The sequence below is a fragment of the Oncorhynchus keta genome, chromosome 20 (genome assembly GCF_023373465.1).
Source record: "Oncorhynchus keta strain PuntledgeMale-10-30-2019 chromosome 20, Oket_V2, whole genome shotgun sequence".
Taxonomy (NCBI): Eukaryota; Metazoa; Chordata; class Actinopteri; order Salmoniformes; family Salmonidae; genus Oncorhynchus; species Oncorhynchus keta.
This window is the reverse complement of record NC_068440.1, coordinates 24549792-24576964: the sequence shown is the minus strand read 5'-3', so window position 1 is coordinate 24576964 and position 27173 is coordinate 24549792. Positions and strand designations below refer to the sequence as shown.

Genomic DNA, 27173 nt, shown 5'->3' with positions numbered 1-27173 from the left:
GACAGGGTGGAATATATAGGGTGGGATAGACAGAGTAGGATAGACAGGGTGGAATATATAGGTTGGTATAGACAGGGTAGGATAGACAGGGTGGAATATATAGGTTGGTATAGACAGGGTAGGATAGACATGGTGGAATAGACAGGGTGGTATAGACAGGGTAGGATAGACAGGGTGGTATATATAGGTTGGTATAGACAGGGTAGGATAGACAGGGTGGAATATATAGGGTGGGATAGACAGAGTAGGATAGACATGGTGGAATAGACAGGGTGGTATAGACAGGGTAGGATAGACAGGGTGGAATATATAGGGTGGGATAGACAGAGTAGGATAGACAGGGTGGAATATATAGGGTGGGATAGACAGAGTAGGATAGGCATTGTGGGATAGACAGGGTGGAATAGATAAGGTGGGATAGACAGGGTGGAATAGACAGGGTTGAATAGACAGGGTGGGATAAACAGGGTGGAATAGATAGGGTGGGATAGACAAGGTGGAATAGACAGGACGGAATAGATGGGGTGGGATAGACAGGGTGGAATAGACAGGGTGGAATAGACAGGGTGGAATAGACAAGGTGGAATAGACAGGACGGAATAAATAGGGTGGGATAGACAGGGTGGAATAGACAGGATGGAATAGATAGGGTGGGATAGACAGGGTGGGATAGACAGGATGGAATAGATATGGTGGGATAGACAGGGGGGAATAGACAGGGTGGGATAGACAGGGTGGAATAGGCAGGGTGGAATAGACAGGGTGGAATAGACAGGGTGGAATAGACAGGGTGTGATAGACAGGGTGGAAAAGACAGGGTGGAATAGACAGGGTGGAATAGATAGGGTGGGATATACAGGGTGGGATAGACAGGATGGAATAGATATGGTGGGATAGACAGGGGGAATAGACAGGGTGGGATAGACAGGGTGGAATAGGCAGGGTGGAATAGACAGGGTGGAATAGACAGGGTGGAATAGACAGGGTGTGATAGACAGGGTGGAAAAGACAGGGTGGAATAGACAGGGTGGAATAGATAGGGTGGGATATACAGGGTGGAATAGAGAGGGTGGAATAGACAGGATGGAATAGACAGGGTGGAATAGATAGGGTGGGATAGACAGGGTGGAAAAGACAGGGTGGAATAGACAGGGTGGAATAGACAGGGTGTGATAGACAGGGTGGAAAAGACAGGGTGGAATAGACAGGGTGGAATAGATAGGGTGGGATATACAGGGTGGAAAAGACAGGGTGGAATAGACAGGGTGGAATAGATAGGGTGGGATAGATATGGTGGAATAGACAGGGTGGAATAGACAGGGTGGAATAGATAGGGTGGGATAGATAGGGTGGGATAGACAGGGTGGAATAGACAGGGTGGAATAGATAGGGTGGAATAGATAGGGTGGGATAGATAGGGTGGGATAGACAAGACGTGATAGATATAAAATGGAGTGTGGTGGAGGAAGGATGGGCTATTCAATAATATAGACCAGCACAGTGACATCCATGTGCTAGCGAGGCCTTGTCTATCATAGCATGTTGTTCTCCATGTGTTTCCTATAAAGACCCTATGGAAGTTTAGCCAGTTTAAAGCAGATCGGGGCGCATCGTCTCAGGTCTGCAACATTTTCTGCTTGTTTGTCCGGGGCTGTCATAGTAAAGTTTTATTGAAAAATAGAGTGAGCTACGTGAAGAATTAAGTGTGTAACAATTAAGTGTGTAACACGTGCCCAAATAGGTCCACAGACGATGCAATCTCAACCACACTGCACACTGCCCTAACCCACCTGGACAAGAGGAATACCTATGTGAGAATGCTGTTCATCGACTACAGCTCGGCATTCAACACCATAGTACCCTCCAAGCTCGTCATCAAGCTCGAGACCCTGGGTCTCGACCCCGCCCTGTGCAACTGGGTACTGGACTTCCTGACGGGCCGCCCCCAGGTGGTGAGGGTAGGCAACAACATCTCCTCCCCGCTGATCCTCAACACGGGGGCCCCACAAGGGTGCGTTCTGAGCCCTCTCCTGTACTCCCTGTTCACCCACGACTGCGTGGCCACGCACGCCTCCAACTCAATCATCAAGTTTGCGGACGACACAACAGTGGTAGGCTTGATTACCAACAACGACGAGACGGCCTACAGGGAGGAGGTGAGGGCCTCGGAGTGTGGTGTCAGGAAAATAACCTCACACTCAACGTCAACAAAACTAAGGAGATGATTGTGGACTTCAGGAAACAGCAGAGGGAACACCCCCTATCCACATCGATGGAACAGTAGTGGAGAGGGTAGCTAGTTTTAAGTTCCTCGGCATACACATCACAGACAAACTGAATTGGTCCACTCACACTGACAGCGTCGTGAAGAAGGCGCAGCAGCGCCTATTCAACCTCAGGAGGCTGAAGAAATTCGGCTTGTCACCAAAAGCACTCACAAACTTCTACAGATGCACAATCGAGAGCATCCTGGCGGGCTGTATCACCGCCTGGTACGGCAACTGCTCCGCCCTCAACCGTAAGGCTCTCCAGAGGGTAGTGAGGACTGCACAACGCATCACCGGGGCAAACTACCTGCCCTCCAGGACACCTACACCACCCGTTGTTACAGGAAGGCCATAAAGATCATCAAGGACATCAACCACCCGAACCACTGCCTGTTCACCCCGCTATCATCCAGAAGGCGAGGTCAGTACAGGTGCATCAAAGCTGGGACCGAGAGACTGAAAAACAGCTTCTATCTCAAGGCCATCAGACTGTTAAACAGCCACCACTAACATTGAGTGGCTGCTGCCAACACACTGTCATTGACACTGACCCAACTCCAGCCATTTTAATAATGGGAATTGATGGGAATTATGTAAATATATCACTAGCCACTTTAAACAATGCTACCTTATATAATGTTACTTACCCTACATTATTCATCTCATATGCATATGTATATACTGTACTCTACATCATCGACTGCATCCTTATGTAACACATGTATCACTAGCCACTTTAACTATGCCACTTTGTTTACTTTGTCTACACACTCATCTCATATGTATATACTGTACTCGATACCATCTACTGTATGCTGCTCTGTACCATCACTCATTCATATATCCTTATGTACATGTTCCTTATCCCCTTACACTGTGTATAAGACAGTAGTTTAGGAATTGTTAGTTAGATTACTTGTTGGTTATCACTGCATTGTCGGAACTAGAAGCACAAGCATTTCGCTACACTCGCATTTAACATCTGCTAACCATGTGTATGTGACAAATAAAATTTGATTTGATTTGATTTGAAGAAATTGTGTGTGTGGGATATGAATGATGGGGCGTCTCTCTCAATCCTGCATGTGTTTCTCTGTGCTGTTTAACAAGCATAAGACATACAGCCACAGAGACAGAGACAGAGACAGAGAGAGAGAGAGAGAAGGGGGGGAGATACTCTTATCTCAGATACACAGTTCTTACCCTGAGCTTTACAGACCCTAACGACCAAAGATAAATTGATGTAACACATCTGATTGTTGCTCGGGTCAGAGAGTGAGGACAGGAGTGTGTGTGCGCTCCTGTGTCCTGAGTGCAAGTCTGTGAGCACGCTCCTGTGTCCTGAGTGCAAGTCTGTGCTCCTGTGTCCTCAGTGCAAGTCTGTGAGCACGCTCCTGTGTCCTGAGTGCAAGTCTGTGCTCCTGTGTCCTCAGTGCAAGTCTGTGAGCACGCTCCTGTGTCCTGAGTGCAAGTCTGTGCTCCTGTGTCCTGAGTGCAAGTCTGTGAGCACACTCCTGTGTCCTATGTGTGTGTGTGCTCCTCTGTCTTGAATGTGTGCGCTCTCCTGTGTGTGTGTGTGTGTGTGTGTGTGTGTGTGTGTGTGTGTGTGTGTGTGTGTGTGTGTGTGTGTGTGTGTGTGTGTGTGTGTGTGTGTGTGTGTGTGTGTGTGTGTGTGTGTTTGTGAATGTGTGTACACACGCTCCTAAATTCCTGGGCGCATGTGGAAGAGTGATACAGGTTTTCTCACAGCAACAGTCCACAGTATCCCAGCTGTATATCCCCCTGGTACACGGCTCTAATTCTGCCAAGTGATTTACATGGAACGTCTGCACAAAACCATTTCCTCCCTGCTCGCCATCCAATACACACATTATAGACCTACAAAAGGTATATATATATGTGGGTGTAAACTGGAGCAAGAGCTCTTCAGAGGACGAGGGGCTTACTTCACACTGACAGTCCTCACAGTGTGTCCACTTTCCACTGTTTATCCTCTCTAACGTCTCCGATTCCAGGCGGGAGAGTGGATATAGGATTTATTTAGTTAGTAATGAAGGACAGCCCCTTCCCTGAAGGTTGGAAAGCACACATTAATTGTATCAAACCTATTTTGAACTATCTACAGTATTTTGGAATATTGTAGAATAAATATCAGACTGTGGGAAGGTTGTTTTACTGTTATCATACATTTAATTTGATTCTCATTATGTGCAGAGTAACCTTCTCACCTATATATTCAAACCTCATCGCTATCTTTCAATAATAATAAAAACCTGAATCAAAGCTATAGGTAAAAGCTGCCTTTATAAGCTTTACCATTAAAATCATAAGCTTTACCATTAAAGGGGTTAACAGAAATTGATCTTAGATCAGTGTCTAAGGGGAAACTCTTAAAATGAGAGTGACCTGCAGAGGGAATGTTTTTGGAGTGAGACAGTGTTGGGAAATGCAATGCCCACAGTGACCTCTGGTGGTTTCTGTCAGTATGAACACCACAGAACAATATATTTGTGTGTGTGTGTGTATGGCCAGCCCTGTGTGCTCTGCTGTGATTGACGAGGTGAGTGATTTGCCTCAACAAGCGATTGTGTTGGTGACTCCTGGATGATGTCAGTTACGGGCAGAATGGACCTCTGGTCTTTAATGACAACTTGCCCTGCTAGCCCTGTCCAAACACCCCACCCACTCATTCACTCACACACACACCCCTGTTCCAGACAGCCTGTTATTAAGTGGCTGTTCCTAAAACATGGCTGTCAGACACACACACACACACATCCTGACTGTTTCCATGAAGCCTGAACAAACATCTGAGCCTTTAGGTCTGTGTAATTGTTGTTTGACTGGACTAAGCAGCTCCAGAGGAATAACTGCCTCAGTGCACTGGGGAAGGGTGTGACACTTCATTACGTGTGAAGAGACCTGCAGCAGGTTAACATGGAACACAGATCCTACTATGTACCCTCATGGACACACACATCCAACATGTGTGTTTTCTACCAGCTTTAGCTGTAATATGTCATTAATAAAACTTAACAGATTGACGTATCAGCCTACTTAAATGAACATACATGTGGCTGTATCTTTTTTATTTATTTAATGCATAGACACAACAAATAAACATATTGTACACAGACATTAACAGAACCTCTGATCTTATATTTAAAAAACTAAATGTCAAAACAAAACTTAAGTCAAAATCTGGTCCACCGTGTACAACACAATTGACTTGGTAGTGAAACCATCACATCACTTGGTAGTGAAACCATCACATTTCATTCAGTGATCTAAATTGATTAAATGAACAGAATTTAAAATCAAAAACATTTCCATTTGTAATGGGCCTGGAGCTTTTCCGGACTACTTTCACTAGACAAAAAGCCTAGACAATATCTAAGGGACAACGTTTTTCTCAGAAATTAACATATGTGATGAAGTGGCCAAGGAGTGGGGAAAGGTCAGGGGTCATATGAGCAGACAGTAAAGGTCAAGGATCATAGTTCAGCAGAAGTCCTTCCATAAACCAAACGGTGCATCTCAAAGGCCAAGTCCTCTCCTTCCCCGAGTTGAACTCTCTCTCATCTATCCATTATCTTTACACGGTGCAGATGAAGGGAAGGAGACAAGGAGAGGAAGATAGAATACATTTGAGACACGCCCAAGGACTTAATTTCCTTGTCTCCATTCTTTCAGTGAAGGGTTACCCAATACCTCTTCCTCGCCCTCTCTCTCCGTACCCCCATGAGTGACATCAGATTCAGGATGGATGGAGAGCGAGAGGAGAGGTGGAGGTTTCTCTCTCTCACTCACTCTCTGTGTGTTTCTCTCACTCATCCCCGGCCGGTAGGTTCTCTTCCATCCTCTTGATGAACTTCATGCGTATCTCTGTGACATTGTCTCCTCTCAGGGTGTCCTGAGAAAACTTCACATCCACTGCCATCTGCACCTTATAGGGGGAAGAGAGAGAAGGAGATATTAGAAAACTTCACCTCCACTGCCATCTGCACCTTGGGGAGAGAGAGAAGGAGATATTAGAAAACTTCACCTCCACTGCCATCTGCACCTTGGGGAGAGAGAGAAGGAGATATTAGAAAACTTCACCTCCACTGCCATCTGCACCTTGGGGAGAGAGAGAAGGAGATATTAGAAAACTTCACCTCCACTGCCATCTGCACCTTGGGGAGAGAGAGAAGGAGATATTAGAAAACTTCACCTCCACTGCCATCTGCACCTTGGGGAGAGAGAGAAGGAGATATTAGAAAACTTCACCTCCACTGCCATCTGCACCTTGGGGAGAGAGAGGATGTATTAGAAATGAAGGGGGAAAAAGAGAACTATTCTCATGACACATGAACATAACATAAATCACGCAAATATAATTTTCACACTACCGTGCTCTGATATTTTTATATATCAGGCTCGGTTAGGCTTGTCTCAGTAGTGTGAAAAGGCCTAAAGAAGCTCTATCCTTACCATCTCCAGAGCTCCTCGGAGTACCCCACACAGCAGGTTGGAGTAGACCAAGGAGCTGTGGTTGTCAGGCAGCTCTACAAAGTCCACTAGGGGGTTACTCTCCAGGATGAGGGAGAACTCGTCTCCCGCCGGGCTCCAGTTGGTCACACTGGGGGTGATGCCCAGGTACATCTTAAACGCCACCTGTTGAAATACACATACAATGCTGTTAATGTTACTGTTACAATGGTGTTACATGTGCTGTGTTCATAATGGAACAGAGACCATCACTCCCTTACAAGATGAATCACTGAATGCCGACACTTACACTTTATATTGAGAGAGGGTTGAACAAGCCAGGGTGTGTACAATCTTTCCTCACCAAGAATTCCCCCTTGTTGAGGTAATCAAGTCACTGGTTGTTAGCCAATATCAAAGACTGCTAGCGAGAGCTGCCCTGTCGTGAAGTCGCGTCGCTGAAATCTGCTGAAACTGGGAACATTTTCAACTGGTCTCTAGCTCCGTCATCCAGGGCCTGGTGTCCCAAAATCATCTTAAGGTTAAGTTCCTCGTTAGAACCTTTGTGGAAGCATCGTTACATCAAAACGATCGTTAGTAAAGTTGCACTTGAAAACACTCTTTATTTACCGACTGCCTCAGACCACTCGTAGAACAGCGAAGTGCATTGTTAGATGCTTTGATTGCCCTTCCACACCACTTTATACACAGAAGATCTCTGCTTAACATAGAATCAAGCTGTTTCTCTGCGACCGCCGATAACTTCGTAACGAAGTCGACTACAAATACAAAGTTGCCAATGTCTTCGATATTGAACAAGCGAAGGATAAAAAGATGATTCAAATGAAAAACGAGATGACTATGGGCTACATAATCATTAGAATAAGCCGACTCAATATTTGCAGCCATAAGCTGTATCTCTACGAGCTGATCCGTGGTCAGTATTTTGGATCTTCGGCAGTTGTAGGAACGATGCATTGTTAAAACCCTTCTAAGGCTAAGTCGCATTGCTATCGGGAAACCGGGCCCAGAGTGCTAAGTTGCTGTGTGTCTACATGAACATGTCCGGTCACTGATAGCTAGGTTGCTCATTATCGCGGCAAGTCTGAACAGCAGTTGAGGCTTACAGTTTATCATCTAGACCAATATGCCATACTACTGCCTTCTATATAACTGAACCATAGGCCTACAATGCAAGATTACACCTGTGAAACCACTTAGCAGAACAGACAGAGTGCTCTACATGGTTAATTGCATTTCAACCACAAGATGGGAGAAGTGGTTTTGTGCTTAAAGTCTACAGTGGTTTGGTATCGGGCCTGCTGTTCAACAGTTTACCAATGTAATGTACAGCATACTACTGTCTGACCACATAAATATATAATATATGCCATTTAGCAGACGCTTTTATCCAAAGCGACTTACAGTCATGTGTGCATACATTCTACGTATGGGTGGTCCCGGGGATCGAACCCACTACCCTGGCGTTACAAGCGCCATGCTCTACCAACTGAGCTACAGAAGGACGTGTGTGTGGTTACATCCCTTCAGTGTGAACTAATATATTTGGCCGAGGGGTTGGGTTTCACCCTAGGTGTAGGTTGACCGTGCGGCTCAGACTACCGTATAGCAAAGACAAAAAGCAGTGGGGAACATGAGCCCACACACACACACGGGGGCTGGGTCTAGTTGGCTTTACGGTGACATAGCTGGGATGCTTCCCTACCTGCGTGAGTGCAGAGAAATGAAAAGCAGTAGAGAGGATCTATGAAAGCTCAGAAACTATGCAGACTACTGCAGGTTGGAGTTCAAATTCCAGTCGCCAACTCTCTCGCTCTCTAACTCACTCACAGTCAACCTCTTTCTCTCTCTCCCTCTCCCAGATCTCAATCTCTCTCGCTCTTCTTCCTTGTCCCTCTCTTTCTTTCTCTCCCTGTCCTTTCTCTCTTCATCTCGCTCTTCCCCCTCTCCTCTCTCCTTTCTGGGAGTGTTCAAAGGACACGCTCTGATTGGCTCGGGGACGTCCCCACTACCTTAGCAATGACATCGGCTGTTTCTCGGAAATCCTGACACCTCCCAACGCTGGAGCGTGCCAAGAAGTCCTCGATGAGACGCACTCCGATATTGTATCCCCTGGAAAAAAACAAAAGAGTGGGGATAGAGTGAGTAAAGGAGAATGAGTGCTAAATGCTATACAAATCAAATCAAATTTTATTTGTCACATACACATGTTTAGCAGATGGTTTTGCGGGTGAAGCTAAATGTTTGTGTTTCTAGCTCCAACAGTGCAGTAATATCTAACAATTCACACGACCTAAAGGTAAAATAATGGAATGAAGGAATATATAAATATTAGGATGAGCAATGTCAGAGTGGAATAAACTATAATGCAGTATATACACATATGAGATGATTAAAGCAAAAATATGTAAACATTATTAAAAGTGACCACTTCAGAGCAGAGATTCCACATTTCTGGTAAAGATTTCAGACATGTACACTGGCTTAGTCAGACCTCAACACAGAGCTGAAAGAAAGAGGGAGATATAGAGAGCAATAGAGAAGCATCTGGACCCTAAAGGAGTCAGATGAGATCATCACCCGAATTAACCATATTTGGGGCAGACCATGCTACAGTAGGTATATTAGTTAAGCCAAGAGCAGAATACCTTCACAGGCCATATCACACAAGCCCCATCTCTCAGCCTCTCAGACTTAAAATATTACTTTGCCATTTTATTACTTTGGAAAAGTTAACTACACCTTTAAAGGTTTCTAAGCCAGCATAGACCTTTACTAGACAGCACAATTATTCACAATGGGTACAACACCCCCTTTTCCCCCTTTCAAATTGATTTTCATTTGTCTGTTCCTCAAAAGAGGAGGGGATAGAGCCAGTAAATTCCAGGAGACGGTTGGAAAGCGAAGAAGACTCCTAACATGGATGTGTGAAAGGTGATTACTGCCCTGGTTGTGGACCACCTGTTACATCTCACACACACACACATTAAATCACTAGTCTACTGGTGTCAAGTTTTAGAGGGATGGAGAATTTGCCAATGTGGTGTAGGTTGATGGGAAACATCAGAGGCAGAAAGCGCTAGCACCACTTTGTCCATTTGCAGAGTAAAGGATAAACTGAAAATGAAACAGAGTGGCAGAATTTACAGGTTAAGAGCAAAACAGTGCACTTCTCTCTCTCTCACACGCCTCAATTGTTCTCCTTGTTTCCTTTCATTGATCACGTATAAGTGAGAGAGAGAGAGAGAGAAAGTTGAGAAGAGACTCACATCTTATCCAGCTGTTTGTTGACCTCCTCATCATTCTCATAGTCCTTACACAGCTGGGTTACCAGGGCCCCGTATGTCAGTGTGAACAACTCTGCGTTCTACAAGAGAGGAAGAGAGAGACAAGAAAAGAAAGGGAGAAATAAAAACTTAACTGTCAGCACCCCCTGGTGTAACAAGTTCAAAACAACAGACATCTTTTATTGATTCAGAGACAGTGAATCATTTATTGTATTGCAGATGCAGCACTTTCATAAATTAATCCAGCCTGACTAAATTATGGAGACTTGGTTCAGGTACCTACCATAAAGACAAGTACCAATATCATACGGCATATTATGACTTTACAATTGCCATCCATGCCAGGGTAATAGTTAATATGCTTAGCAAATGTAAAAGGTAGCTACGCCTGAAAAGTCATTTTTTTTGTTCCACTTACTGTCATTTTGGTAGCTAGCTAATTTGCAGTGACTGAGCGTGTCTGCCATCTCACCAGCTAGCTAATGAAATACTAGCTAACTAGCTAGCAGGGTAGCTTCCTGTATTTGTCATTCATTGAATTCTCACGTAATATCTAAATTGCACTACAGCTAAGCTAATATGTCCTTAATACATACCTTATCAAAACACGCATTATCAGATCAACATAATAACGTGTTTTTTGGAGGTTAATAAAAGGCAGCTTGTCGTCTAAATTAGCCACCTAGCGTTAGCTTGTTTACTAACTACCTAGCATTCATTGAGTAGCCCGAATGCTAAGCAGAACGCGACTTCTTACCATCTTTTTGCTGTCTGTGGTTCGGTTGGATTGCCTTGACATAGTGTATTGGGTTACAGGCTTGTAAAGATGACTGGGTATTTATCCTTTATTTATTTGTTTATTTGAAAGCGGTCCCCGTGATCTATTTTCTGTATCAGCTGTCAAACACCCAACTTCCTGAACACAAGCTGGAACCGGAAGCAGCGGAGGGTTGTGGAAAATAGCAGCACCATTATCATCATCTGGAATACATTTTCTGCCAGTGGTGAAAAAATAAGTAGCTAGCAAAACACAAAGAAATCTCGACGTTCATACCTCTCAAAATGTCTAAACTGGCATTGTTCAATGTGTATATAACTGAACGGCTAACAGCGGTGGCTGTGGAGATAGCCGGGGTGGTAGAGAGAACCATAACAGAATACCAGGAGGAACTCTCTCGTTCAAAGGAGGAGAACGAACGTCTTCGACGGCTGCTGGATTTCAAACTGCACAGAACAGGTTTGTTTCGATTTAAATCAAACGAATCGAGTGGTTAGTTACTGATGTAAAGACCCACTACTTGCAATATTGTACTTGAATTCGCTAACTTGAATCGGCAGTATTTGGGGATTTATCCAACTGTAAACTAACTAGCTAAACATACTGTAAACAAAACAAATTGTATTGCATGAGTTTCAAAGGACTATGAATAGGCCCAGTAATGTAGTAAACGGGTCGAATCCCAAGACCCTATCAACCAAGTCCAGGGCCTTTAATTATGATCGAGTCCCTTCACAGTGAGCAAAATGATGTTGAAAATGCTTATTCTATACGTCTTTTCCAGATAATAGGTAAAACATTTGTTATGAATGAACGTTAAATATGTATTCTCCGGATGTTGAAAACACTTAACGTAATTTTCCTGGAGAAAGACTTAATTTACACATATTTTAAAGAGGTTGAAAATACATATTTTTTTGATAATTGTTTCTAGGGACAGCTTTTAAATGTACATGCATTCACTTATATCCACTTCATTTTTTCTTTACGCTTTTTAAACACTGAAGCCAAGCATGGAAACTATTGCTACAACTTCATCTGTGCTAGCGCATAAAAATAATTAATATGCGCACCACTACAAATCCCTGCATTAGCATGTTTCTGTAAGCTGATACATCATGACAAAATACATCATATTACTGTCCTGCTAATATGCTTGGACCTTGTAGGCTATACTGCCTAGAAAAAAAAACGAAACTGATTAAAATGGTTGCCCAATCAGGCAGGCAAGATCAAGTCCAGCAGTGCAAAAAAGGTATTAGGTGAACAATAGTTAAGTAAAGGAATAAAACAACAGTAAAAAGACAGGCTATATACAGTAGTGAGGCTATAAAGGTAGCAAGGCTATATACAGACACTGGTTAGTCAGGCTGATTGAGGTAGTATGTACATGTAGATATGGTTAAAGTGACTGCATATATGATGAACAGAGAGTAGCAGTAGCGTAAAGGAGGGGTTGGCGAGTGGTGGGACACAATGCAGATAGCCCGGTTAGCCAATGTGCGGGAGCACTGGTTGGTCGGCCCAATGATGTAGTATGTACATGAATGTATAGTTAAAGTGACGATATGATAAACAGAGAGTAGTAGCAGCATAAAAGAGGGGGGCACACAATGCAAATAGTCCGGGTAGCCATTTAATTACCTGTTCAGGAGTCTTATGGCTTGGGGGTAAAAACTGTTGAGAAGCCTTTTTATCCTAGACTTGGCACTCCGGTACCGTTTTTAGGACCTTCCTCTGACACTGCCTGGTGTAGAGGTCCTGGATGGCAGGCAGCTTAGCCCCAGTGATGTACTGGGCCGTATTTACTACCCTCTGTAATGCGTTGCGGTCAGAGTCCGAGCAGTTGCCGTACCAGGCAGTGATGCAACCAGTCAGGATGCTCTCGATGTTGCAGCTGTAGAACCTTTTTGAGGATCTCAGGACCCATGCCAAATCATTTTAGTTTCCTGACGGGGAATAGGCTTTGTCATGCCCTCTTCACGACTGTCTTGGTGTGTTTGGACCATTCTAGTTTGTTGTTGATGTGAACACCAAGGAACTTGAAGCTCTCAACCTGCTCCACTACAGCCCTGTCGATGAGAATGGGGCGTGCTCGGTCCTCCTTTTCCTGTAGTCCACAATCAGTTATTTCATTATTTTCAATGAATACGCATTGAAAACACCAGGCTTTTGAGCAATTAATCAAATTACATAGGCTATTGACTACAGTTTCCAGCCTAGAATAGAGTTTTGTACTCACTAGAAAACAATAATAACATTCTTCATTACATGTTGTTGCCTATGTAGAATTTATTTAACCTTTATTTAACTAGACAAGTCAGTTAAGAACAAAGTCTTATTTACAATGACGGCCTACCCAAGCCAAACCCGAACGACTCTGGGCCAATTGTGCGCTGCCCTATGGGACTCCCAATCACGGCCGGATGTGATACAGCCTGGAATCAAACCAGGGTCTGTAGTGACGCCTCTAGCACTGAGATGCAGTGCCTTAGGGTCCCGAGTGGTGCAGCGGTCTAACATTTTTTTGTCCCTAAAAAAAATGAAATGATATTGTAGCTTTAGGTAGTACTCGGGGACAACTACGGGAGCACACAGTGTACAGTCGTGGCCAAAAATTTTGAATGACACAAATATTAATTTCCACAAATTTCCAGCGGTAAATAACAATAGCGGGGCGATATACAGAGGGTTCCGGTAAGAGTCAATGTGGAGGCTATATACAGAGGGTGCCGGTAAGAGTCAATGTGGAGGCTATATACAGAGGGTGCCGGTAAGAGTCAATGTGGAGGCGATATACAGAGGGTTCCGGTAAGAGTCAATGTGGAGGCGATATACAGAGGGTTCCGGTAAGAGTCAATGTGGAGGCGATATACAGAGGGTTCCGGTAAGAGTCAATGTGGAGGCGATATACAGAGGGTTCCGGTAAGAGTCCATGTGGAGGCTATATACAGAGGGTGCCGGTAAGAGTCAATGTGGAGGCGATATACAGAGGGTGCCGGTAAGAGTCCATGTGGAGGCGATATACAGAGGGTGCCGGTAAGAGTCAATGTGGAGGCTATATACAAAGGGTTCCGGTAAGAGTCAATGTGGAGGCTATATACAGAGGGTTCCGGTAAGAGTCAATGTGGAGGCGATGTACAGAGGGTGCCGGTAAGAGTCAATGTGGAGGCGATATACAGAGGGTTCCGGTAAGAGTCAATGTGGAGGCGATATACAGAGGGTTCCGGTAAGAGTCAATGTGGAGGCGATATACAGAGGGTTCCGGTAAGAGTCAATGTGGAGGCGATATACAGAGGGTTCCGGTAAGAGTCCATGTGGAGGCTATATACAGAGGGTGCCGGTAAGAGTCAATGTGGAGGCGATATACAGAGGGTTCCGGTAAGAGTCAATGTGGAGGCGATATACAGAGGGTGCCGGTAAGAGTCAATGTGGAGGCGATATACAGAGGGTGCCGGTAACAGTCAATGTGGAGGCTATATACAGAGGGTTCCGGTAAGAGTCAATGTGGAGGCGATATACAGAGGGTTCCGGTAAGAGTCAATGTGGAGGCTATATACAGAGGGTTCCGGTAAGAGTCCATGTGGAGGCTATATACAGAGGGTTCCGGTAAGAGTCAATGTGGAGGCTATATACAGAGTGTGCCGGTAAGAGTCAATGTGGAGGCAATATACAGAGGGTGCCGGTAAGAGTCAATGTGCGGGGGCACCGGTGTCGAGGTAATATGTACATGTAGGTAGAGTTATTAAAGTGACTATGCATAGATAGTAACAGAGAGTAGCAGCAGCGTAGAAGGGGGGGGGGGCAATGCAAATGACCTGGGTAGCCATTTGATTAGCTGTTCAGGAGTCTTATGGCTTGGGGGTAGAAGCTGTTTAGAAGTCTCTTGGACCTAGGCTTGGCGCTCTGGTACCACTTGCCATGCGGTAGTAGAGAGAACAGTCTATGACTGGGGTGGCTGGAGTCTTTGACCATTTTTAGGGCCTTCCTCTAACACACCCTGGTATAGAGGTCCTGGATGGCAAGAAGCTTGGCCCCAATGTACTGGGCCGTACACACTACCCTTTGTAGTGCCTTGCAGTCAGAGGCCGAGCAGTTGCCATACCAGGCAGTGAAGCAACCCATCAGGATGGTCTCGATTGTGCAGCTGTAAATCCTTTTGAGGATCTGAGGATCCATGCCAAATCTTTTCAGTCTCCTGAGGGGGAATAGGTTTTGACGTGCCCTCTTCACGACTGTCTTTGTGTGCTTGGACCATGTTAGTTTGTTGGTGATGTGGACACCAAGGAACTTGAAGCTCTCAACCTGCAGCCCTGTCGATGAGAATGAGGGCGTGCTTGATCCTCCTTTTCCTGAAGTCAAAAATCATCTCCTTAGTCTTGGTTACGTTGAGGGATAGGTTGTTATTCTGGCACCACACGGTCAGGTCTCTGACCTCATCGTCATCAGTGATCAGGACTACCACTGTTGTGTCATCTGCAAACGTAATGATGGTGTTGGAGTCATGCCTGGCCATGCAGTCGTGGGTGAACAGGGAGTACAGGAGGGGACTGAGCACGCACCCCTGAGGGGCCCCTGTGTTGAGGATCAGCGTGGCGGATGTGTTGTTACCTACCCTTACCACCTATGGGCGGCCTGTCAGGAAGTTGCAGAGGGAGGTGTTTAGTCCCAGGGTCCTTAGCTTAGTGATGAGCTTTGAGGGCACTATGGTGTTGAACACTGAGCTGTAGTCAATGAATAGCATTATCACATAGGTGTTCCTTTTGTCCAGGTGTGAAAGGGCAGTGTGGAGTGCAATAGAGATTGCGTCATCTGTGGTTCTGTTGGTGCGGTATGCAAATTGGAGTGGGTCTAGAGTTTCTGGCATAATGGTGTTTATGTGAGCCATGACCAGCCTTTCAAAGCATTACATGGCTACAGACATGAGTGCTACGGGTCGGTAGTCAGGCAGGTAGCCTAGTGTTTAGAGCGTTAGTCCAGTAAACGAAAGGTTGTCGTTCTGCCCCTGAACAAGGCAGTTAACCCACTGTTCCTAGGCCGTCATTTTAAATAAGATTTTGTTCTTAACTGTCTTGCCTAGTTAAATAAAATAATGAATAAATAGTAATTTAGTTAGGTTACCTTAGTTACCCTGCCTCATCTGACGAGCATCGGAGCCGGTGTGGTATGATTCGATCTTAGTCCTGTATTGACGCATTGCCTGTTTGATGGTTCGTCGGAGGGCATAGTGGGATTTCTTATAAACTTCCCGCTCCTTGAAAGCGGCAGTTCTACCTTTTAGCTCAGTGCGAATGTTGCCTGTAATCCATGGCTTGGTTGGGGTATGTATGTAGTCTCTGTGGGGACGACGTCATCAATTCACTTATTGATGTAGCCGGTGACTGATGTAGTGTACTCCTCAATGCCATCGGAGGAATCCCGGAACATGCTCCAGTCTGTGCTAGCAAAACAGTCCTGTAGTGTAGCATCTGTGTCATCTTACCACTTCTGTATTATTGAGCGAGTCACTGGTGCTTCCTGCTTTAATTTTTGCTTATAGGCAGGAATCAGGAGGACAGAATTGTGGTCAGATTTGCCAAATGGAGGGTGAGGGAGAGCTTTGTACTCGTCTCTGTGTGTGGAGTAAAGGTGGTCCAGAGTTTGTATTTAATTTATTTTTTCCTCTGGTTGCACATTTAACATGCTGATAGAAATGAGGTGAAACTGATTTAAGTTTCCCTGCATTAAAGTCCCCGGCCTCTAGGAGAGCTGCCTCTGGATGAGTGTTTTCCTGTTTGCTTATGGCAGTATACAGCTCATTCAGTGCAGTTTTAGTGCCACCATCAGTCTGTTGTGGTATGTAGTAGAGGTTGACCGATTAATCGAAATGGCCGATTAATTAGGGCCGATTTGAAGTTGTCATAACAATCTGTAATCGGCATTTTTGGACACCGATTGTGGCCGATTACATTGCACTCCACGAGGAGACTGAGTGGCAGGCTGACTACCTGTTATGCGAGTGCAGCAAGAAGCCAAGGTAAGTTGCTAGCTAGCATTAAAACTATCTTATCTTATCAGTCTTAACATAATCACTAGTTAACTACACATGGTTGATGATATCACTAGTTTATCTAGCATGTCCTACGTTGCATATAATCGATGCGGTGCCTGTTCATTTCTCATCGAATCACAGCCTACTTCGCCAAACGGGTGATGATTTAACAAGCGTATTCGTGAAAAAAGCACTGTCGTTGCACCAAATGTGTACCTAACCATAAATATCAATGCCTTTCTTTAAAATCAATACACAAGAATATATTTTAAAACCTGCATATTTAGTTAATATTGCTAGTTAATATTTTAAATTGTCACTTCTCTTGCATTCCGTGCAAGCAGAGTCAGGGTATATACAGCAGTTTGGGCCGCCTGGCTCGTTGTGAACTGTGTGAAGACCATTTCTTCCTAACAAAGACCGTAATTAGTTTTCCAGAATTGTACATAATTATGACCTAACATTGAAGGTGTAATGTAATGTAATGCAATGTAACAGCAATATTTAGACTTAAGGATGCCACCCATTAGATAATGGTTCTGTATTTCACTGAAAGAATAAAGGTTTTGTTTTTCAAATGATAGTTTCTGGATTTGACCATATTAATGACCCAAGGCTCATATTTCTGTGTGTTATTATGTTATAATTAAGTCTATGATTTGATATTTGATAGAGCAGTCTGACTGAGCAGTGGTAGGCAGCAGCAGGCTCTTAAGCATTCATTCAAACAGCACTTTCGTGCATTTGCCAGCAGCTCTTCACTGTGCTTCAAGCATTGAGCTGTTTATGACTTCAAGCCTATCAACTCCCGAGGTTAGGCTAGTGTAACTGATGTGAAATGGCTAGCTAGTTATCGGGGTGTGCGCTAATAGCGTAACAATCGGTGACGTCACTCGCTCTGAGACCTTGAAGTAGTTGTTCCCCTTGCTCTGCAAGGGCCGCGGCTTTTGTGGAGCGATGGGTAACGATGCTTCGAGGGTGTCTGTTGTCAATGTGTTCCTGGTTCGAGCCCAGGTAGGGGCGAGGAGAGGGACGGCAGCTATACTGTTACACTGGCAATACTGTAGTGCCTATAAGAACATCCAATAGTTAAATGTATATGAAATACAAATGGTATAGAGAGAAATAGTCTTATAATTCCTATAATAACTACAACCTAAAACTTCTTACCTGGGAATATTGAAGACCCATGTTAAAAGGAACCACCAGCTATCATATATTCTGAGCAAGGAACTTAAACGTTAGCTTTTTTACATGGCACATATTGCACTTTTACTTTCTTCTCCAACACTTTGTTTTTGCATTATTTAAACCAAATTGAACATGTTTCATTATTTATTTGAGGCTACATTTATTTTATTTATGTATTATATTAAGTTAAAATAAAAGTGTTCATTCAGAATTGTTGTAATTTTTCATTATTACAAATCGGATGATTTAATCGGTATCGGCTTTTTTTGGTCATCCAATAATCGGTATCGGTGTTGAAAAATCATAATCAGTCGACCTCTAGTATGTAAACAGCTAATATGCATAGCTCCCCCCCGTGTCTTACCAAAGGCTGCTGTTCTATCCTGCTGATAGTGTATAACACGCCAGCTGTGTGTTATTAATGTTGTTGTTCAGCCACGAGATATTACAGTTTTTAATGTCCTGTTGGTAGGATATACGTGCTTTCAGTTTGTCCCATTTATTTTCCAGCGATTGAACGTTAGCTAGCAGTACGGAGGGCAAAAGCAGATTAGCCATCTCTTTCCGCAAAATCTGTTTCCGTCTCAAGCGAATGACAGGGATGTGTAACTGTTCGGGTGTTTGGAGTAAATCCTTCCCGTCCGACTCATTAAAGAAAAACTCTTCGTCCAATTTGAGGTGAGTAATCGCTATTCTGATGTCCAGAAGCTCTTTTCGGTCATAAGAGACATCAACATTATGTCAAAATAAGTTACGAACAACGCGAGAAAAAAAAAAGCATGGTTTGTTAAAGAGCCAATAAAACAGCAGCCACCTTCTCTGGCACCATCAGAACGGCCGACACCATATGAGTGGCCTGCTAATTTAACTTTCTGGACCTTCTAAACTGTCGAGAATTGACCAGTGGAGGCTGCTGAGGGGAGGAAGGCTCATAATAATGGCTGGGATGGAGTCAATGGAATGGTATCAAACATATGGTTGATACCATTCCATTGACTTCATTCCAGCCATTACTATGAACCGTCCTCCCCTCAGCAGCCTCCACTGGAATAGACCCACACTGATCCAAATGGTTGCATAATCAGGTCTCGGCTGTTGGCCTATGCAGTTATATCGGCATGAAACAAAACACTAGGTTCGAGTGAGCAGTTATTCAAATGAGCCTACATTATTATTTTTGAGTCATTTCTGAGTCATTTCACAGATTCTCTTATCCAAAGCGACTTACGGTAGTGATACATTTTCATACTTTATGGTACATCATTGCAGTTTACATCCTATGGACACTGCACTGTTGTTGATGTAGCCCAGGTATATAAAAATTTCCTTGACTAAAAACCTAGGCCTAATCAATAGTGGAGCTTTGCATGTCCGGGGACCACAGAGCGCAACCTAGTGGAACGGACTACAGATCTGCCATTTCAAAATCTGTTCATTTATTTTTCTTGCACTTTGTCATGTAAATATTTGGCCTATAACCCTAATATTGAGCTAATAAATGACCTAATATCTAGCTAATATTTAGCTTCATACTACACATCACCAGCCTCTCTCTTCCAGGTGTTCCCATGCGCAACAGACTATGGGCTACACATGCCTCTCTGCAAAAAGCCATTCCTCTTCTTGTGAAATCCCAGGAAAAGCTATAGGCTACAAAAGCGACAGGACATTTATTTCTATACTTTTTTCTACTAGGCCTAATAGCCTATTCGGGGAAAGAAGCAGGCTTGCTCTTGTTAATTGCTGGAAATATAACGAATAATTGCACAGGACAGTGAAGCACAGTGAAAAAGAAGACCCACCGGAATTGACAACCATTATCAAAATGGAAATCCCTTGCAAACCACAATGACATGCTGTAAAAGGCATTTGAAAAGGCTAAAAGGCTAAACGTCATTTGTTGTTGAATTGCTACATTTAAATACAAGTTACTGTATTCTTTTCATTAGGCCTACATTCAGTATTATTTTCAGTTTTTACTATGACAAGGAACACACCCTGAAAGCACAGAATGGTCTGAACCAGTATTTGTACGATAGAGACCTCATGAATGGTCTTGGTACCACCTTATTAATAGTAAACATGCAGTAGGGTGCCTTGATCAGTTGATTGACCGGTGTAGTGTGGCTGCTCACCAGCGTTTTATAGTTATGTAGCCTATAGTTAGTTTATCGTTATAGTTATTGGCTTGGTGGATGGCCCGGGCCTTAACTCTGACACAACTAACATTATTATTACAACAGAACTCGCCTACTAGTAAGTCTAGCTAACGTTAGCGAACTTTAATGAAATAAAATTATACTTATATTTGTTTACTTGGCTTTAAAACTCTGTAAATTTACTCTTTTTCAAATAATTTACCCTGGCAAGTTTAGGGATGTAAAGCGGAAGTCGAATCCATCACTTCCTTTGTTTGGCTGTTCCCATAGCAATATTAGAAAATGAGGTGTATACATGTCAATGAAGAAAGCATTATGTCACATTCAACTTTTTTTTTTATCCACTTAAAATAGGGAAACTGACCAAACTGAAGACTGCAGTATGGCCGCTATAATGTTCAAAGTAATCCAACCTACAGAATAAACCCACAGACCACTTCAACTACAATAACATTCTTAGCAACGGTTACATACATTTTTTTCTTGCTATGAATGTGATATGTTGTTTATCTACCTTAGTTTAATGCACTGACTGTAAGTTGCTTTGGATAAGAGCGTCTGCTGAATGACCAAAATGTTTTTTTTTTAAATGAAGAAAACTGGGTATTATTTTAATGAGCTCCACCTTAAACAAGTACACATTTGGTCGGTCCGGATCAGACCAAAGCCTAGACGTCTATGATTCGTTCAGTTGTGTTTCACACGTTTCAGCAGCACAGTTCAGTAGAGTACAGTAAAGTAGAGTTTAATTCAGTAGAGTACATTGTACTATACTTTACTGTGCTCTACTGTATTGTACTGTACCATAATTGTATTTACTGTAATGTATTGTACTCTGCTGTACTGTGCTGTCAACTTGTGAAACGTAGATGTCTATGATTGGTTCAGATTTAGACGGGCTGGTCCGTGGACATTGAAATCAAGTCCGGGACCCAAAAAGACGCCCACGTCTTCTGAACGTCAGTCCATGCTTACTGGGTTGTTAGTGCTCAATGATACATTTTCTAACATGGAAAGCTGGATAGCTTTTACTATCTTGCACATTGGTAAGGCTAGCAGCAAATAAAGTAGCTATCTGACATTTGCTGTTGTAGCTAGCATGTTGAATAATGCAAGCGAGATAATTGACTCATGAAAATTGTGTCCTGGACTTGAGTACTACAACACTGGATAGGCCTATGTTATTTACATAAAATTGTTCAAATATGTATTGATCGGGCCTCCTGAGTGGCACAGCTGTCTAAGGCATCACTACAGACCCGGGTTCAATCCCCTGCTGTGTCCCAGGCGACCACAACCAGGAGACCCATGAGGCGGCCCACAATTGGCCCTGCATCGTCCGGCCGGGATGTCTTTGTCCCATCTCGCACTAGCGACTCTTGTGGCGGGCCGGGCACATGCAGTGTGTCAAGAAGCAGTACGGCTTGGCAGGGTCGTGTTTCAGAGGAAGCATGGCTCCTTGACCTTCGCCTCTCCTGAATCCGTACGGGAGTTGCAGCGATGGGACAAGACTGTAGCTACCAATTTGTATATCACGAAATTGGGGTGATAAAAGTGGTAAAAAGTAAATAAATAAAATACTAATGTGTATTGATCACATATTTATCCCTTTCCCCTCTTTTTTTCTAGACCCCCAGCAGCTCACGCTCCCAGTCTCTGAAAAGGAGGTTCCCCCTGAGCGGCAGCATGGTGAGCAGAAGTGGGGCCCCAATCTGGGGCAGAAGGACCCAGAGTCCACACAGATTAAAGATGAACAAGAGGAAATCGGGACAAATCAGGAGGAAGAGCTTGAAAGGCTAGAATCTGATACCAACAACTCCATATTCACTGTCTGTGAGGAGAGAGACAGTAACCCACCTTATCCGCCCTATCAAATGCATTTCTCAAGCCACACTTTCCAGAGCAAAGAGGATGATGTGTTATGCATCCTCATTCCAAAAGAGATCAAAACTGAGCCTGATGGAGAGGACTACACAGTATCAGAAGCAACCAGTGCCTCTCAGTCCCTATCAGAAGGATATCTAGGCTGTTCTGCAGCTCAGAGTGAAAACAGCGGAAGTGACAACGAGGTGGAGAGTGGGGGACAACCGTCAGGGTCAAAGCCACTGGAATCATCCAGAAAATGGGCAAAGAAAGAACTAAGCTTCCATACCGTTGCTGGGGGCAGAGCGACCACAAATGCTTCTCCTTATTGTTGCAAGTTGTGTGGAAGTACATTTGTGTACATTGGTCCTTTAGTTAACCATGTGAAAAATGTACACACAAAGCATACGAAAATGTGTGGTGTGTGTGAAGAAGTCTTTGAGTCCATGGCAAGTCTGACAGATCACCTGCAAACCCACATAAAAGCAACACGTACTTGTAATGTGTGTGGCAAATGCTTCCCTAGTGATGCTAATCTGAGAACACACATGGTGTCTCACACAGGAGAGAAACAGTATCAATGCAAAGAATGTGGGAAATGCTTCAAAACTAAGGGATATATGAAATTGCATATGAGACTGCACACTGGGGAGAAACCATTTCAGTGCAAAGAATGTGGAGAAAGTTTCACTTGTAATGGATACTTGAAAGCACATATGAAGTTCCACACAGGGGAGAAATCATATCGGTGTAAGGACTGTGGGCAAGACTTTGACCAGAAGACACAACTGGAAACGCATATGTGGACTCACAGAGGTGAGAAACCACATGGTTGCAAGCAGTGTCCCAAAAGCTTCAAGCGCAAGGAAGAACTGACCAGACACACTGCGGTTCACACAGGAGAGAGACCTTTCAAGTGCACTGTTTGTGGACATTGCTTTGCCACCCCAGGCAACCTGACACAACACCTGACCACTCACTCCGGAGAGAAACCGTATCGGTGCAAATTCTGTGGCAGATGCTTTAGAAATAATCCGCTACTTAAAAGTCACCTGAGGAACCGTCACAAATTTCATGAAAGTGCCTGATTCTCAGAAGATGACTTAAAGGACAAGTTAAGTTTTTTTACAACCAAATCTCTATTTTTGATGTAAATAGCATGTTCTTGAAGAGTACAGATACCTTTTTTTGTGATTTTGCATGTTTGAGAAGCTTAACACAAACGGCAAATCACTTCCTCATCCTCGTTGTGTAGTATGCAGTCCCTAAAAAAGCAGGAACAAAGGCTCCAAAAACACCCAAATGTGTACTTTTAGTTCATTCTGAACTTTATCCACTGTTATATTACCTTGCACAAGTCATTTCCCTTATCCAGCTGTTCCATTTTCTGTGTAGAGTGCTGCTACATAACTGACAAAATAAAGGAAACCCCAACATAAAGCATCTTAATATGGCATTGGGCCACCACGAGCCGCCAGAATAATATATATAATATATGCCATTTAGCAGACGCTTTTATCCAAAGCGACTTACAGTCATGTGTGCATACATTCTACGTATGGGTGGTCCCGGGAATCGAACCCACTACCCTGGCGTTACAAGCGCCATGCTCTACCAACTGAGCTACAGAAGGACCACAGCTTCTATACTCTTTGGCATAGATTCTACAAGTGTCTGGAACTTCCTGTGTGGAAGCACCCCATGCTTTCAATATCACATTTTATTGGTCACATACACATTTAGCAGATGTTATTGCGGGTGTAGCGAAATGATTGTGCTCCTAGCTCCAACAGTGCAGTAGTATCTAAAAATGATTCACAACAATACACACATCGAAAAGTTAAATCATGGAATTTATAAATATTAGATCGAGCAATGTAGGCGTGGCATTGACTAAAATACAATATAATATAATACAGTATACATATGAGAGAGTAAAGCAGTATGTAAACGTTATTAAAGTGACAAGTGTTCCATTATTGAAGGGGCCAGTGATTCCAAGTCTGTAGATAGAGCAGTAGCCTCTAAGGTGAAGGCTTGCGTAACAAGGTGGAAGCCGGCTAGTGATGGACTGAAAAACAGCTAATATCAGGTCCCAGCTTTTATGTACCTGTACTGACCTCATCTTCTGGATGATAGCGGGGTGAACAGGCCGTGGCTCAGGTGGTTGATGTCTTTTGAAGATCTTTTTGGCCTTCCTGGGTGCTGTAGGTGTCCTGGAGGGTAGGTAGTTTGCCCCCGGTGATGCGTTGGGCAGAGCACACCACCCTCTGGAGAGCCCTGCGGTTGCGGGTGGTGCAGTTGCCATACCAGGCATTGATACAGCCCAACGGGATGCTCTCAATTATGCATCTATAAAAGTTTTAGGTGCCAAGCCAAAATTCTTCAGGCTCCTGAGGTCTTTGTGGTTGGACCATTTCAGAACGTCAGTGATGTGAACGCCGAGGATCTTGAAGCTTTCCACCTTCTCCACTGCAGTCCCGTTGACGTGGATAGGGCCGTGCTCCCTCTGCTGTTTGCTGAAGTCCAGAATCAGATCCTTTGTTTTGTTGACGTCGAGTGAGGTTATTTTCCTGGCACCCCTCTCCCAGGGCCCTCACCTCCTCCCTTTTATACTTTGTATCTCTTGTTTACTCAAGACGTTCCTTTATTTTGGCAGTTACATGGAGAATGGACAGAGGTATTGCTGGAGTCACAACAAAATGTTGCGGATAAAGTTCTGAATGACACGATATCTAAAGACCTAATGAAATGACATATTTGTTCATGTTTTTCAGGGCCCCCATACTACACAATGGGGAAGTTATTCAAGTTTCTCAAAAACATGGGAAATCACAAAAAAGGTTCCTGGACCCTTCTATAACATGCCATTTACATCAAAAATAGTGATTTGGTTCTAAAAAAAAAAAGGAAACTTCTCCTTTAAGTTTAAAATAGACACTGCCTTTTGGTTGGTGGTGCATTGGAACATAATGTACAATATAATCTATAAAACAATGGATTTAGATGCTCTCTTTCAGGCTATGCCTTCAGTCAGAGTTGTGAATACTAATCTGCTTTTTACTATTAAATAAAGGCCTTCTATATATATATTCCCATGAGAGCACACTATTTTCATTTTTGTGAAGGAACTTACAAAACTGCCCCTGTACATTCTTTATATAAATAAAAATGGGTTCAGGGGGATGTAAATGTTTTGTTTGGCATATTATATGGATGCTACAGAGTACAATGAACCTTCTATTGAGATACGATGTACGGTTGTTGTTTTATTTACAGTTCATTAGATAGGAGTATGCACAGGCACAAAAAAAACATTTTGAAGGTAGGCTCTGTGAAATGTTGCAATGAGCAGCACTGCAGATATTGGAGTGAGATGCACAACTTCACTTTCACTCAGTATGTGTGCAGGACCAAAACAGCGGAGAAGTTGCACTTCAATGCTATTGTTGTGGAAATTGACCAACTATGCTGCTGTTTACTTTCAGCATCTACATCAGGAATGGGCAACTCCAGTCCTCGGGAGCCTGATTAGTGTCACACTTTTGTCCCAGCTAACACATCTGACTCCAATAATCAACTAATCATGATCTTCAGGTTACAATGCAATTTGTAACCAATTTGTGTTTGCTAGGGATGGGGGAAAAGTGTGACACCCCTCCGGCACCCAATGACTGCAGTTGCCCATCTCTGATCTGTGGTGTCTTCTTCTTCTGAGGTTTAACAGCGGTTAGCATCCATTGTTTTGCATTACCGCCACCTACTAGACTGGAGTGCAACTCCCTTATACTTTACTTGAAAAGAGAAATGTACTAAATAAATACCCTACCATCTAACACTACTCACTCATTTCAAAATGATCTAAAATGAACACCCCCCTACTCCTAATTAAATGTATTTACTCCTACATCATGCCATCACCCTGAAAGGATGGGACATCACCACTTAACACATCCTGTAACTCTTCTGCTGTCAAGTCTCACACACTCATACCTCTGCAGCTGCCACCACAACCTCAATCTTCTGAGACTTACGGTCCATCCCTGCAGTACAATTGATAACCATTGCTTTAAATGCTAAAAATCCAATCTTACTGAATTGTATTTCACTTTTTGGCCTATTCCTCTGTACTGTTATATCTCTACTACTCTCACCACTCCTTCCCCTTAACCCATATTCCTCTACTTTCTTCACTGCCTCAGCATATGACAACTTCTGCTCTACTCTAACCCTGGAAACCTCAACCTGCCTCTCTCGCACGGGACATTTCTGATCCCCAGCTCCATGGGCACCCCTACAATTAACACATTCCACTACTTTCCCCAATACTACACAATGGACCCTCCCTCCTACACACTAATGCCACATGCCCTTCTGCACACTTCTCACACAATGGACCCTCCCTCCTACACACTAATGCCACATGCCCTTCTGCACACTTCTCACACAATGGACCCTCCCTCCTACACACTAATGCCACATGACCTTCTGCACACTTCTCACCCAATGGACCCTCCCTCCTACACACTAATGCCACATGCCCTTCTGCACACTTCTCACACAATGGACCCTCCCTCCTACACACTAATGCCACATGCCCTTCTGCACACTTCTCACACAGGATAACTTGTTTCCTAACTTCACTTTGTCAGGCAAAGACTCAACTTCAAAACTCAAGAGAAAAGACAATGACTCTTCTGATCCCTCCCTCTCGCCACCCTGCCTGCGTCACATCAAAGGATGAGCATCACATACACCGGGAATCTTTGCCCCCAGCTGGTCAACGTTTATATCTACTGCTACCCCAGTTATCACTCCTTTCATTGGTGCCGTTTTCTTGAGAACAAAACAATTCACTTTTCTTGCCCCCATTCGATTTACTTCGAGCGCATTCTTCCTCTGCCCAACAGAAACGAACTATCACTAGACCACTTGTAGTTACCCTCACCGATTCCACATGACCCAAATCTTTTTTTTCACCCACCATGAAACCACAAATGAATCAGCCAAAAGGCAAGAGTCCAGGAACTTCAATCCTACTGTCAGACTCTTCTTCATCCTGATCCTCGGTGCATACCTCTGCCTCCGATAACTTCATTCACTTCC

At 43.8% G+C, this 27173-nt stretch overlaps 2 protein-coding genes across 7 annotated transcripts; one reads left to right on the top strand and one right to left on the bottom strand.

The window, feature by feature from the left end:
- Positions 1 to 5339: 5339 nt before the first annotated feature.
- On the bottom strand, positions 5340 to 10952 carry LOC118399583 (trafficking protein particle complex subunit 3). 6 transcript variants are annotated; one of them, XM_035795775.2, is made up of 5 exons: positions 10803 to 10952; positions 10028 to 10125; positions 8771 to 8870; positions 6741 to 6923; positions 5340 to 6213 (listed from the first exon to the last, which is right to left on the bottom strand). In XM_035795775.2, the coding sequence occupies exons 1-5, from the start codon at positions 10842 to 10844 to the stop codon at positions 6094 to 6096; spliced, it is 543 nt and encodes a 180-aa protein (XP_035651668.1). In that variant the 5' UTR covers positions 10845 to 10952; the 3' UTR covers positions 5340 to 6093. The 6 variants fall into 6 exon arrangements, with proteins under 6 accessions (XP_035651668.1, XP_052328440.1, XP_052328439.1 ...); XM_052472480.1 differs by lacking the exon at positions 5340 to 6213 and adding an exon at positions 6236 to 6330; XM_052472479.1 differs by lacking the exon at positions 5340 to 6213 and adding an exon at positions 6284 to 6386.
- A 155-nt stretch (positions 10953 to 11107) lies between these two features.
- LOC118399582 (zinc finger protein OZF-like) lies at positions 11108 to 25321 on the top strand. The gene is made up of 2 exons (XM_035795774.2): positions 11108 to 11282; positions 21834 to 25321. Exons 1-2 carry the CDS (start codon positions 11108 to 11110, stop codon positions 23153 to 23155), a joined length of 1497 nt encoding a protein of 498 aa, XP_035651667.1. The 3' UTR covers positions 23156 to 25321.
- Positions 25322 to 27173: the final 1852 nt, after the last annotated feature.

Excerpts from the sequence above, each read along its gene's own strand:
- LOC118399582 (XM_035795774.2), top strand. The coding sequence starts at position 11,108 with ATGTCTAAACTGGCATTGTTCAATGTGTATATAACTGAACGGCTAACA. Across the intron at positions 11,283-21,833 it reads TTTCAAACTGCACAGAACAG|ACCCCCAGCAGCTCACGCTC; the intron begins GTTTGTTTCGAT and ends CTTTTTTTCTAG.
- LOC118399583 (XM_035795775.2), bottom strand. The coding sequence starts at position 10,844 with ATGTCAAGGCAATCCAACCGAACCACAGACAGCAAAAAGATG. Across the intron at positions 6,924-8,770 it reads CAGCCGATGTCATTGCTAAG|GTGGCGTTTAAGATGTACCT; the intron begins GTAGTGGGGACG and ends GTATTTCAACAG. Across the intron at positions 6,214-6,740 it reads TCCGAGGAGCTCTGGAGATG|GTGCAGATGGCAGTGGATGT; the intron begins GTAAGGATAGAG and ends TCCCCCTATAAG.